Source organism: Kryptolebias marmoratus, linkage group LG4, assembly GCF_001649575.2.
Source record: "Kryptolebias marmoratus isolate JLee-2015 linkage group LG4, ASM164957v2, whole genome shotgun sequence".
Classification (NCBI taxonomy): domain Eukaryota; kingdom Metazoa; phylum Chordata; class Actinopteri; order Cyprinodontiformes; family Rivulidae; genus Kryptolebias; species Kryptolebias marmoratus.
In genome coordinates, this window is record NC_051433.1 from 1,624,969 (window position 1) to 1,639,431 (window position 14,463).

At 43.1% G+C, this 14,463-nt stretch overlaps 1 protein-coding gene across 12 annotated transcripts in view; it reads left to right on the forward strand.

The window, feature by feature from the left end:
- Positions 1-6,852: 6,852 nt before the first annotated feature.
- The window catches only part of ptprt (protein tyrosine phosphatase receptor type T), a 302,555-nt gene continuing 294,944 nt past the window's right edge, over positions 6,853-14,463 (forward strand). For all 12 annotated transcript variants that reach the window (XM_017429237.3, XM_017429238.3, XM_017429240.3 and 9 more), the window contains exon 1: positions 6,853-7,219. In XM_017429237.3, coding sequence (XP_017284726.1) covers positions 7,135-7,219 — 85 coding nt within the window. In that variant the 5' untranslated portion in view covers positions 6,853-7,134. The remainder of the gene's footprint in view (positions 7,220-14,463) is intronic.

Below are 14,463 nucleotides of genomic sequence, written 5' to 3' on the forward strand. Positions count from 1 at the left end.
TAATCGAAATCACTGGAGGCACGTCTACAACTCAATTCAAGATGGCCGCCGCAGCAAACTGACCTTAGCTTGCAGCTGCTGGTAGTAGCTGAGAGTCATTCACAACATGACAGATCTCCTTTTAAGTTTGGACCAAAATGGCTTCAACTCAACTTCAGAGGATGCTCGGCTTTAATTTAAAACCTTTTTTTATTTATTTTTTTCTTCCAACTTTTTAAAACTTAATCAGAATTTAATTTTAGAACTAAAATGCCTTAAATCAGATTTATATATTGACAGATTTCCACATGAAAGCTGCTTTAATTTCCTCCCCTTGTTGCTGCCTGCAGGAAATCACCTGAATATTCAGATGTTTCTTCTGTTTCACTTTTATTTTTCCTCGTTTTTCCCGTCATTACTCGCCTCTTTTTAACGCTTTAATCACCCGTTTCTTTCTCTGTGCATCCTCCTCCCCATCCATCCGTGTCTCTACCTGCCTGCCTCCTTTCAGGTCGCGTTCCATCGGTACTCTGATGGGATTTCAATGCAAATATGGGTCGGGTTCTCCTGCAGACACGAGAAGGATCTGAGGACTGTCAGCGGCTTCCATTCTTCTGATTTCCCAAATGTAGAAGCATTTATCACTCCTGCAGAGAGTGTGTGTGTGTGTGTGTGTGTGTGTGGAGATGGATGTTGTTTCCTGTAGCGAGCACAGCAGCAAATCACTCTCAATCACATAAAAAAACAGCCTCCAATTTATCTGAAACCTACACGCTTACATTTGCACACACACACGTTCACACAAACACACACACGCTCCACACAAAGACCACCTGCGCAGATTTCTTTATCTTCCTTGATGGCAGAAACCATATCTGACGGGTTAATGGAGTTTTCCTAACGGGAAAGGGGACTTCCTGCTGGTCTCTTTGTGTCTTTGGGTTTATTCACACACGGTTGTTGGTTCTTTTATAGATTTTACATTGATCAGAAAAGTATTTCCCCGTTTGTAAATGGGCCTAAAACGTTTCTGTAAACGTGTAATTGTCTGAACAGTTGTCATTTTAAAGCATCGGTGGATTTTTATTCAAGGTTTCTTTCTGACTATATTTTTATAAAGTTAAGACGACATTGTTGAGCCCAGCATGATAGAAGTTGTCTTTAGAGACAAATATTCAGACTTTAAATCTGATAAACTGGAACGTGACGACAGTGACTCCTGTTATCAGGGAAACTAACGATAACTTTCTTCTTATTCAGCTGTGTTAAAGTTATCCAGAACTCTGTAAGAACAGCAACAAGCATCAAAGGTATTTACTGTATTTTATTTTGAAGGCGTGCCTTGTGTGTGTCACTTCCTGTGAATCGTCTCTTCTGGTTTGAACGGAACCATCTGCCTCACTTCCTCAGGGCCCGCTGTCCTGCAGACTGGGTTGAATTACCTCCACAGAACGCCATCAGGTTCTGCAGAAACGACCCGTTCCTTTAAATCAGAAGAGTCGTCCCGTCTCCTCCTTCGTCCTTCTGTCTGTTAACTGAACTCATCTTCGTCCCAAACCTGAGATCAGATCTTCGTTTCAGCTTTACTCAGAATCCCTGCGGTTCTGTTAGGACCGTTTGGACTCTGATGAGACGTTAAACTGTCACATTTTACACAAGTTAGGATGAGGACAATCACACCTGAAATGGTGACTTATTGCAGAGAACCAGGAGTTAAAAACTAGACGTTTGTGTTTTCCCTGCTATAGTTCGGTTTTCTCAGTAAACCTAAAGTTATTAAAACATAAATCTGTCTGCAGAACACGGAGCTGAGTCGATCTTTGCCTGGCGACAGAAAAACCTGGACTCTCAGCATTTTTCTCGGTCCTGAAAGCCGTCTGATTATTACTTTGTCTGAATGTAAAAACTCACTTGCTCTTGTCAGAAACCTAAATGGGAAATGAGATTTTTTTTGAAGCAGTATTGTTTTAAATGCCGTGTATGTCTTCAGGGAGAATTGGTGTTTTTGACAGCAGCTCTGATTTGAAGCCCCTCAGGCTCTGACTCACACAGGCAGATATTGGATGTCTTCAATTAGACGGATTTCTGCTGTTAATCTGATTTCCTCTGATTGTTTTCTGCACTCACTTAAACAGTTTGCTACCTCAGGTTAAAAGTGAAAGAGTATGCATGAAAATTACTTTGGGAAAGTCAAACGGAAGAAAAACCTCCATGTTTGTTAATCCTTGATGATGGGATGTGCTAACGCTCAGAGTATCTGCTGGAAATGACCCTCAGCTACCATCACATCTAATTTTAGCTCATTAGTTTTTAAATTGACTGAATTATAGTGGTTTGTAAGCTCAGTTGGACGCGGTGGCCATCTTAAATCGTGTTGGCTCCAAAGGTTAATCAGTTTTAGACGTACATCCAGTGATTACTCTGACGGTTTTATTAAAATCTGTCACATAAATACAGACGCCGCCAAAAGTTCCACACGCAGGGAATGTAACGTCAATGAAAGCAGTTATTTTTATCACATTTTGTTAAATTACCTAACGCACTCGACACCAAAGCAAAGCAAGAACGGAGCATTCAGGTGAAACGCAGAAGCTGGACCTTCCTGCTGCGACGGATGAGTGAAGAAGAAGAAGAAGAAGAAGAAGATCCCGTTTCTTTGTTGGTTTTCTGCACTGAGAAAACCTCTTCCTTTTTATTTCCAACATAAATCGCAGCTTTGGTGGTTTTAACGTCAGACTCCTAATCTTTGGCTTCAGTCAGAGGAAGTTTTGTTAAAGTAGAGAAATAGATTAATAAACTTCCTTTTTATGCTCCAGAGTTGATGTGGCTGCATAAATCCACTTTCATACAAATTCTCAGTAGAGATATAATTTACTGTTTCAACAGCTTGATTTATGCAGTCTTTACTGGGAAGTTATTGGTGTTCAGTCTAAAAAAACACCATTAATAATTCAATCTCCTCAGTATTGCTTGCTGTCTGCAGTTATTGCTCAGTGAAACTCGGGCCGTGCAGCGAAGATGCTGAGGCGGCACAACGGGCCAAGAAATGGTTTTATTGTTTTGACTGGTGACATAAAGAAGAAAAGGGCATCGAGTGTTCGAGCTGCTTCCACAGCATTTAGCTGTAATCTGCACATAAAGCCTCCTTTCTATACAGTAAAATATTGATGAATCCATCCCCAGTAAATAATAGACACACAGTTGGTCAAATGAAAACAACAAATCTGACTTTTATAGTGATGAATCCATGAAGAGTTCTCACTAAATTTATATTTCTGAGCTGCACGGAGCTCTTAAAATGTTTTTCAGTTGGCGTTCTGGCTCAGAAACTCTTCTGTCAGTTGTTTTTAAATGAAATTTGGACAAACTAGTGTCTGTAGTTTGTTTCCAGCTGCAGCTCTGAGGTGTAGCTCTATGATGTATGCTAAAAACCTGAAGATCTTTGGAGGTTCTGGATCAGGTTCTGAGGCGCGGATGGTTTGACGTGAAGATATTTACCAATTAGCTGACATGATGATGGCAACATGAATCTTTGCAGTGAATTCCTTTTTAAATCCAATAAAGAATAATTTTATCCAAACGTTTTGAAGGATTTATCAGTGCTGAAACACCAGCTGCCAGCAGTTTGGCTCAACCTTTAGTTTTTACTTTGAAAAGTGTTTTTAGCTCCAGAAAAAACTGAAACCAAATGTTAATTCTGTCAAAAAACCTGCATGAGTATTTATTTAACAAAGGAGGATGACACACGACCTTTGGATTTTTACAGTTTAGAAACGTCTCTTGCACTTTGTCAGATGTTTGTTCGGTAATGTTTGGTGTTTTAATGTCATCAGAAGCCTGATGAGACGCTACCCTCAGTATTTATCTGAATTAGGCTTCAGAAAGTAAGAACCAACATTTTATTTTTTACTTGTTAGTTTAAATTCCTGCTAAAAGCAGCAGAAAAACAACAACCCAGGAACAGAAACATGAAAACTGGATTCTCTGCTTTCTGAAACTCCAGCAGCGGAGGATCTCCAAGCCCTGGTTTGGGTCCATGTCGGGGTCTCATCACAGCGGGGAGCTTAAAGAAAACCCTTCAAAGGGATCTGAAGGTCTCAGTCTCCACAGATGTGGCTCCATGAGGCTTCAAACTGAGACATCTTCACATCTGAACACCGTCCGACACTCAGGGAAGAACTTGGAGAAGTTTTGGTCCAACTTAAAACGCTGAAGCCTGAAATAATCCAACATTTGTTGTTCTGTGATGTTATTGTTTTTATTTCTATAAATGAATATAATCTACTGACCTCCTGGGATTAACAGGATTGTGACAAATATTCTGACTGTGTTCAAAGTCAGAGACTCAACTTTCTAATTTAGTGAAGTAGGGGAGCGGAGAAGGAACTGCTCCAGCTCTGCATAATTGATCAGTAATAAATAAGTGATGATGCAGAGGTGAGGAGGATGCTCGTCTCCTGGTCTCGGCTTGGACAAACACCTTCATGTTAATGAGACATTGATTTCTGCATCACTAAATAATGGAAATATTCATTAGCTGTCAGCTCAGAAATTCATAACAAGGCGGGGGTGGAGGTCAGGGGGGGACGCAGACCTTCAGGTTCTGTCGGAGAACCTTTAAGATCCTGACTGACAGTCTGTATTTTAGTTGGTTCTGTGGAAAGATCAGCAACATTTAATGTTATACATTTATGGAGAAACAAAGTTTAATTCAAACAACTTTTATATCACTTTCTCTTCCCCATCAGGTGCTTATTTATAATAATCTAATATTCCCGACATCTTTACATCAGCTCACCTGACATATGAAGGTTTTAATCATCTTCCCTTATCTTCTGACTATTATTCACTCTTCACTGAGGAACATGACAGATCTGCTGCAAACAAGCTGATTTTAAACTCATCTGAGAAGTTTTATTGTTGTGTTTTTGTTCGACAGACAACCGGCTGAAACACATCTTCAGTGCGTCACGAATCCAGGTGAGCAGAATCTCTTCAGAACCCTGAAAGAAAGGTTCATGACCTCTGATAAGAAGTAAAAAAGTTTTAATTCAAAATGTTTCATCAGCAGAAAACAGAAACTGGACAACCGGAGAGTTTCAGGTAAGTTTGAGGTTTTTAAAGTTCTTTATTTGGAAAGTTAGGCAGAAAACTTCTGATCTGGGATCGTATTGAAGTGGAGCCTCCATCCTGCAGGTGTCAGGTGTTTCTCTGCTCTGCCTCACCTGATTTAATGACAGGAGGAGCAGAGAAACATCTCCAACCTGCAGGGTGGAGGTCCTCCAGGACAGGCCTGCAGGCCTTTTCCTGTTTCTGTCCGTGGAGCTCTGAGGGGAAACAACATCCGGACCCAAACGGCAGCCTCCCGTCACGCTCACCTGGAACAGGACGGGAACAGATCCCTCTGAGGAGCACGCTCTCCGACTTCACACCCATCATCTGTCCACATCTGTGGACAAACGCTCACCAATATTTTCATTCATCGTTTTAAAGTAGAGTTTACCAAAATAAGACTAAACTAAGAGAACTTGAAGAACCGGGTCAGCTGCTCAGATGTTTGCTTTCATTTCTGTATTTATTGTAAAATGACATCAACAAAGACGAGTTTGGAATATTTAGATCTTCTGCAAACAGGATTTTAGAAACTATCAGTGATAGTTGGACATAAAAGGAGACGGCAGCCATTATTTCAAGGATTTAAACGTTAGATTTAATTTCAGCGGCTCGTTTGAAATGACTGTTAAAGAATCCAGAAAACAAGACTGGAGCTGTCTGACTGATGGTTACACCTGAGATTTACTGAAGTTCAGATGTCAGCAGGTAGTTTTACTGATATTATTTTGATTATAAAAGAGAATGACTGGTTATTAGGCAGGACTTCTGACCAGCAGGCAATAAAAAGTATGATTGTTTATTGGATTTGTATAATAATAGAGTTTATCTCACCTTGTTTTATTAAATAAAACCCAGCTGGATGTGGATTTCCTGATATCTGGCTGCTGTAGGAGGAGTTCATACAGAGGTGGAGATCTTTCTGTTGAGTTTAAAACAGACTTTTAGTTTGAAAACCAGAGACAAGCAGGAGCTGTTTGAGCTTTCAGGTCCTCTAACTGCAGAATAATAAAGATTACAGGGAGAGAAAGGACGGGCTGGTGATCGTGTTGGGTTCAGGAACAATACTTACCTGATCCTCTCTGCGTCCAAACAGAGAGGAGGACGGATTCATGGACTGATTGTCTCGCTGAATGCTTCAGGTTTGTGCTCCGGAACAGAAATATTTCTCCACATGATTCTGTTTATTTACCTCAGGTCCACATGGTTTCAGTCATTCAGAGGTCACTGAGAGGTCACTGAGAGGTCACTGAATGTAGTCTGATCTCTGCAGGTTGTACAGATAAACTGTTCACACGCAGAATCATTGTTTTTCCTCCAGAGTTGCATGAATTATTCCCCAGCAGCTGTGTTTGTGACATCCTGCAGAGACTCAGGTCTGCAGCCGAGGCGGTAAAACGAGCCTTCAGCAGGATCTGACAGAACCGGATCAGTTTGCGGAGGGAGCAGGCGGAGGGACCCAGAGGAAACCAGGAGCTGGCAGGAAACAGAGGGGGAGGCTGGGGGGAGGATGAAGCCGAAAAATGAAAACCTTTAAGGAAAATTAAAAAACATTTTCTCCTCTTCCTGATTCTGTTGTTAAAGGATCCTAAAAGTTCATCATTCCGCTTCGTGACCTTTTGTTGTGAAATTCGCAGCCGCTCCGTTTTACTCTGAAACTCCTCACCGGAAGCTCCGCGCGCTCTGAGCGGTGCGTCTTTACGCGCGGACCTGGCACCCGGCGTGGTGCGCTCCGCTCCTCATTCCTCTCCAACAGCTCGGCGGTGTGTCACAGACGAGCCCGGGCGCGCGCGCACGCTGCGCCCTCTGTAGCTGCCTCGCACGCGCACGCGCAGTGACGCGCACTCTTCTGCTTTTGTCGGACCCGAGGACAGCAGCTCCAACTTCTTGTCGCTTCGCTCCAACTTTGAGATTTTTCCACCAATGCGCGGATTTAATTTGCGTCCCGGACTGAGGAGAACCACTTCACGGACCAGAGTGGATATGTAACAGAACCAGGTGGTGTCCCAGAACCAGAACCAGAAGCAGAAGAAGGAAGAAGAAATGGATGAACGGAGTAATTGTCTCGCTTTGACACCTTTCTTCTTCTTGGCACTTTTTGGATTTACTGAAGGACAGTTCTTCCCAGGTAGGAGAGCCTTCAGTGGTTCTGTGTTCTGCAGGGTTCTGATGGGGGGATTTGAGGTTCTGCTGTCAGACAGAGGGGTGTCAGGTGGACATGTGGGTTCGGAGGGTTTATTTCTCTCCTTGTGCAGAAAACTTTCCCCGCAGGATGTTTGTGGAAGAAAAGCTGCGGGTTCTGGTGGGAGCTGGATGTTTGTTCTGCCTCCGATGGTTGCGCGCTGGTTCTGAGGGGAAGTTTTGGACTCCTCGAAGCTCGTTTCAAACCTTTCTTCTCGGTCCCAGGTTCGAAGTGGAGCTGGTGTTTTAGATCCAAACTGACGCAGAGAAGTGATCAGAGAATCCCGAGTCTGACTCGTTATTCTTGTAAATTTAAGGTCCAAATAGTTGTGTTCCGTCTGATCAGAGACCGAGCTGAGGAAGTCCTCCGGCACTTGTTACGCGCCGCGGAGGTTTGGAGAGTTTCCTGGAGCCTCTCATTTATTTATCTGCGGTTAGAAATGAACCCGATGGAAACAGGACTGGTTGGAGTCTGCTACAGAGAGAAATAACAACTAAGGTTTAAACTGAGGTTAGAGGAATCAGTAAATCCAGATTGTGTTCCGCTGTTTGCGTCTTTATGAAACTTCCTCCTGTTTGATTTGGCTCCTTGTCATCTGATCTCTCAGCTCTCTGCTTGGTATTCATGAGTCGTTGGAGCTCAGAGAGGCTACCTTAAAGGGAAGCCTGTCTCTGAATCCTCTCCTCTGCTCTCTGCAGCTCATTCCACTTTTGAACCATTTGAAGAGCAGAACTTCTTTAAATCCACACTGAAGCTGTTAGTTTTTTTATAACACTCATGGTTTTGATGCTTCTTTTCTAAATAAGAGTCATTGTTGGATATTTAATCAGCACCCTGACATTTTGATTTGAAGTTTTGAAGGAAGCTGCTGGAAAAGCTTGATGAGTTTTCACCTGTGAGCCGTTAGAGGGCGATGTTGCTGCATGTGATGTGTTCAGGGACCGTTTCTGTCTCCGTGCTTCTCATGCACACAAACCTTCAGAGTGACCTGAGTGTTTCTGATGATTCCTCCTCTCTCCCTCTTCACTCGGAACAAACTGATGAAGATAATGTCTCCTGCAGGGTTAAACTGAGAGTTTTTCTTTTCTTTAACAAACGAGCTGAGCTCTCTTGATTCTATCAGTTATAAAAACAAATAAAATTAGTTTGATTCCTCTCATAAAGAAAGAAAAACTCTCAAAAGCCACTGAATTAACTTGAAACTAATTAAAGTAAGAATAAGGAAAAAATAATGAAAATCAGTCATTGCTTCTAACTTTTTTATTTAAAACAACAAACTAATGAAACTGGCTTTGACTGAAAGGATAGACTGAAACTCCTGTAATCATCCCACGTGTCTTTAAAGGAGGACAGGTAGTCACAGGGCTGTTTGGTATCGTGGTGTGAACAGGCTGAGGACAGAGTTGCTTCCTGTAACAAAAGGATTCAGATGTGTGCAGCTTGTTTTAGGTGACCGGATCCTTTAGAGATGCTTCGGTTCGGCCTCTTTCTGTCCAACAAGGCCGTCTTTCTCATTCCGCGTGCAGCTGTGCTCCTGATCCACGTCTCCGTCCCGGCTCCGTCCGCTCAGACTTGGAGGTGATGGGCACTGAGGCGCGTGTGTGTTCAAGGAAACAAATTTACAATTTATGTTCTACCTAATTAGATTTCTTTGGCAGCAAGGACAGAAAGGGGAGAGAGGGAAAGGAAGAGAATCAAGGAGAAACGAGGGGGGAGGACGTATCTGTCTTTCTCCTCGTTGACAGGACAAGGAGAAGACTTTGTCTTTTATTCAATTTAACAGGTCAGTTAGAAAACTCTTTGCATGATGAGTGTGGAGGGTGACACATGCTTTCAGAAGAAGGAAACGTGGAGAGAAGTGGACAATCTTGGTGTGATAATCTTGTTGTACCGGATTCAGGCAGAACATGGAGGAGAGAAAATGGGTAAAAGGAAAGAAAAAGGGATGAGATGTGAGCTTCAGGGAGGAAACGATGAGGATGATGGAGCAGATGGGATGAGGTCACAGAGATGAAGAACAGAAGAAAGGGGGACGAGTCGTTCATCACTCCTGTCTGAAAGGAGGAAAACACAAAAAACCAGGAGGAATATTTGTAGGAAATAAGAGATAGTGAGAGGTCCAAAGAAATGACACTAAGTTGATTATGTCTGACTGTTATCGATTGTCTGAGTGGCTGGAAGAGTTTCCTCAACCGTTAAAGAAAGAGAGAGCTTTATGACAGGATGTCTGTCACCTCCTGGCCCACATCTGTTTAGTATTCTGTCCATTCTCCCTCTGTGAGCGTGTCTGCCTAATCCATGGCACTTATTCTATTGGCCCGACTAACTGACGGCCTAATAGCAGGGCACGTTGAGTGCTGGTCTGTGTGTGAGGCAGACGGACAGCCGAGGACTGAGCGAACGCTGCCGCAAAGAGAGCAGGACGTGTCGGAGATCTCTCTGCAGCCCGGCGTGTTCACTCAGAAACTCAGACTCAGGCCTTCATCTGTAGAATGTCTGCATACGTGCACCATGAAGGGAAGTTTGGCACCTTCATGAGCAGTCAGTATCTTACCTGCAGCAGACAGCTGTCGGCGTTGTGTCCGTTTGGTGAATCATGAAGGAATTCTCCTTTGGGAGTTGGGCTAATGTCCTTCCAGAGAGGATTTCTCCTCTCAGAACATGGCTGCAGAGATGAGACTCTGATTGGTTTAAAATCACCAATCCTTCGATGGCGTCCGCTTTCTGAAATCTCTAAACTGGGTGGTGTTCACCTGAAGGAGCGAGCCGGCTGGTGGCGCGTCATGTCTGTCATCACGTCACCTTCATGCCTGTCAGGCCTCACAAACCGACGGCTCGGCACCGGCAGGGCGGGGTTGTTTCAGCCTGTTGTCCACATCCTGGTTCTTGTAACTTTAGGTGACCTGCAGGAGATCATACGGCTGGAATAAAAGCTGAGACGGTCCAATCATTGCAGCTGTTTTGTGACTTGTAGCGTTTTTACTTGAAGAACCTACTCCCTGTTTGTGAGTCTTTCATGCATGCTTATAGTAGTGACCCCTGCTGTTTAAGAGGAGAAACGTGGCGGTAAAACCAGACGCCACAGTTCAGTCACAGCAGTGTAGTGATATTTACCACTTAAAGGTAGCTTCTCACTCACAGAAAGCTTTTAAAACAGCCTTTAATGTTTAGTTGCTGCTTGTGCTGAAAGACAAACCGGTGGCAGCGAGTCTCTTCTTGTCTCTCCTTCTGTTTCACAAATCGGACTCTGCTGCAGGAAGGGAAACTTGATGATTCACTTCTCCTTTTTTCTGCTCTAACTTGCTGCTACATCTGAAAAGTTAAAAATCAATGGACTCTGGAGCCTCATCCTTCTGATTATAATTTAAAGGAGATTAATTTCATTAGAATTGATTATAATGTCAGCCGCACAAGATGTCAGCGGCTGAAGGTTTTCTGGACTCTTCCTCTCTGCATCGACTGATTCTTTGATAGTTTTCAAAGTCAAAGCCTTAAAAGTTTAAAAAGTTATTTGAGTTCTCCACAGAGGGGATGCAGGGACAGACAGGTGTGTTTTTATGCTAATATTTAACAGAAAATAATGAGTTTATGAATCTAAATCTAACCCAGTTTACATTAAAACTCAGTTCAGGTAGTGGAACATTTATCTTACAGGATAAGTCTTCAGTTTAGGGAACAAGAAGCCCTGAAATGTGTTTAAACTGAGCATAAAATGAATAAAACCAGGAAGTAACATTCTGTCCACATCTTCGGATTTCTTTCTCGTATTGCATCCTGAAAGATGAGGCTGCTGAAAGTCAGACCCTCCAAAATATGATCCTAAACCATCACCATGTGAGTCCAGGTGAGGGCTGCAGGTAAATCAGACTCTTGTTGTGGGTCTTTTACTTCATATTTAAACAAACGGCTCAAACACCGACAGTTTGGAGATTTATACGAGTGTTTTACGCCCCGAGACCGAGCGACTGTAGGAGTCGGAGAAGTCTGCAGGAGGGATCTTTATTCAGCTGCCAGCAAAGAAAGAAATCGTTTTCTGAACCTGCTCGAACCCGAGCAGGGGGGCGTGTTTTATCAGCAGCATAAATGGACGTGACTCAACCTTTGAGTCGTGTCCTTCCTCCCAAACACACAACAATTAAATATACACTTTGTGAAATATTCTGATTTCCCACATGTGCATAATGAGTTTTTCATAAACATGAGTGCTCACAGAATAGATCTTGTTTTCTCCAAAGTAAAAAAAAAAATAAAATTTAACGCCACACTTGTTTAAAATTCACTCATTTTGAAGATGGAGCAAAATTTGTAATTCAGATTGTGTGGATCTTCCCTGAAGGCATCATGTGAGCTCAGCTTTAAGAGGAGTAAACAGAACGATATCTTCGTGCAGAAATGCTTCTTATTCATTCAAGGAGAAACTTATCAAGTGTTGGATCAGATATTAATTCAGTCAGATCTCTACCAAAGTCCACACATGCCAGAATTTCTGTTTCTTTTATTCTTAACAAATGAATCTTAGATGAAGTTCTCAGTTTCATTTAACAGAATCCTACATAAAATATGTGCCTGGTGGCCAATAACACTTTCATTACAACAGGTTAAAAACATTATTTACATAATTTAGACGGGTAGGATTTCACCGAAGCTCATTATTGATTCATAAACGACACCCAGAAGGATCAGCCTCAGTGGGCTTAAAGTCCTCCTTTATATGATATCAACGCCAGCAGACAGAAATCAGCTGGAAAAGGGTTTGAGTTTTTAGAAGCAGAAACAAACAACACAATAAAAACTTTTATCTTGTCACATTTAGGCTTAAAGACATGCTTTAAAGTGGCAGATCGGCGTCTGTTTTAAATGAATGAACTCTGAGCTGATTACGATGTCGCAGGTGGAGAACGTAACACGGTGTCGCACATTAAAAACTTCCTCTCCTCTAATTAAAATAATAACTCCTGCTAAATGCAAGAGGTCCTAACGAAGCTTAACGAGGCTTCGCAGTAATTAATCCTTGTTTAATAAATGATGTTAGACAAGAGAGACTGAGCTCAGTCGGCTGAATCAACAAGGAGGTGGGGGGGGTGACACAAAATAAAGGGAGACATGAGAGGAATAAGTGTGGGTAGCGGCAGGAAGGTAATAAAGACAGTTATAGAGTGGCTGCAGGAGCGAGAGGAGAGGAAGGAAATATATTAGATGATATCTGAGCACCCCCACTTTATTCTCACACTGACTAAATCTGATTTATGTCAGACTGAGTGGGAGGTCTCACCCAGAAGATGGATCCGCTGGCAGGGCAGCTCTGAGAGGCTGAAACACTCGGTATAAAAATCAGAACGTTCCAATATGAGAACAGGGCCGTCACAATTTAATTTCACTTTATTACGACTCGGGTTTTTGTCTGTAGTTACTCTTTATATCCATCTTTAAGGCATTAAGGGAGGTTAAACTCCAGCAGCACGCCGCGGTTTATAAAGAGCAGCTTTTATTGTGAAGTTACCTGAGCTCAGACCTGAAGGTTTCATCAAATCAAACAAATACAGTAATAGACTAAAAACATAAAAGACCTGATGAGACTCAGGTTATAAATGGGTAGAAGAGGATTTATGGGATGAAAAAGTGGGAGAAAACCAGAAACTGAGTGAAACAAGTTTCTTTCTGAAGAGGAAATATGAAAAAGAACCGGATGAAACTGATGGAAAAGCAATTATTTACGCATGTAAAGGAGAGAAGGAAGGGATAAATTAAGATTTACAAAGATTTGAGCTGAGAAAGACGAAGACAAAAGAGACGAATGCAAACAGCAAAATATCGAACTTTTCTTCCTTCAATTATTTACACACAGAGAAGTTTCTTTTTTTAAAGATTCAGAACCATCTTCAAGCTGTTTACTCTCATCTGAACAAACGGCACACACTTGACTCATAAACCTCCAAGTGTACACATTTCTAATTCAGCATCTGCTCTCCTTCCATTACCCACGGTTTTAGTTTTTATCTTTCCATCCTGATGAGTGTTTTCACTCCTTCTTATTCCTCTCACTCTGTTCAAACATCCATCAACTGATTCATTCTTCCATTTAGCTTCACTTCCACCCATTCTGCAGTCCGTCTTCCTGTCGCTCCATCTACTTAAGCTTCCATCATTTGTGCAATCATCCGTCTGTCTGTCAGAGGTGAGCAGAGGGAAACCAGCCTGTGATTCTACACGTGTGTCTAACGTCGCTGGATCTGGAGCTGCAGGCAGCTCTGTCGCCTCAGATTGAAGGCTGAGAACCAAGACGCTGCTGCTGTCGCTTCCAGAGACAGGACGCCACGCTGCCAGGAAGGTAGACATGCAGGCAGGCAGCTGGAGATGCAGGCAGGCAGCTGGAGATGCAGGCAGGAAGTTGGAGATACAGGCAGGAAGTTGGAGATACAGGCAGGAAGTTAAAGATGCAGGCAGGAAGTTGGAGATACAGGCAGGAAGTTGGAGATACAGGCAGGAAGTTAAAGATGCAGGCAGGAAGTTGAAGGTGCAGGCAGGAAGTTAGAGACGCAGGCAGGAAGTTACAGATGCAGGCAGGAAGTTGGAGATGCAGCCAGGAAGTTGGAGATACAGGCAGGAAGTTAAAGATGCAGGCAGGAAGTTGAAGGTGCAGGCAGGAAGTTAGAGACGCAGGCAGGAAGTTACAGATGCAGGCAGGAAGTTGGAGATGCAGCCAGGAAGTTGGAGATACAGGCAGGAAGTTAAAGATGCAGGCAGGAAGTTGAAGGTGCAGGCAGGAAGTTAGAGACGCAGGCAGGAAGTTACAGATGCAGGCAGGAAGTTGGAGATGCAGCCAGGAAGTTGGAGATACAGGCAGGAAGTTAAAGATGCAGGCAGGAAGTTGAAGGTGCAGGCAGGAAGTTAGAGACGCAGGCAGGAAGTTACAGATGCAGGCAGGAAGTTGGAGATGCAGCCAGGAAGTTGGAGATACAGGCAGGAAGTTAAAGATGCAGGCAGGAAGTTGAAGGTGCAGGCAGGAAGTTAGAGACGCAGGCAGGAAGTTACAGATGCAGGCAGGAAGTTGGAGATGCAGCCAGGAAGTTGGAGATACAGGCAGGAAGTTAAAGATGCAGGCAGGAAGTTGAAGGTGCAGGCAGGAAGTTAGAGACGCAGGCAGGAAGTTACAGATGCAGGCAGGAAGTTGGAGATGCAGCCAGGAAGTT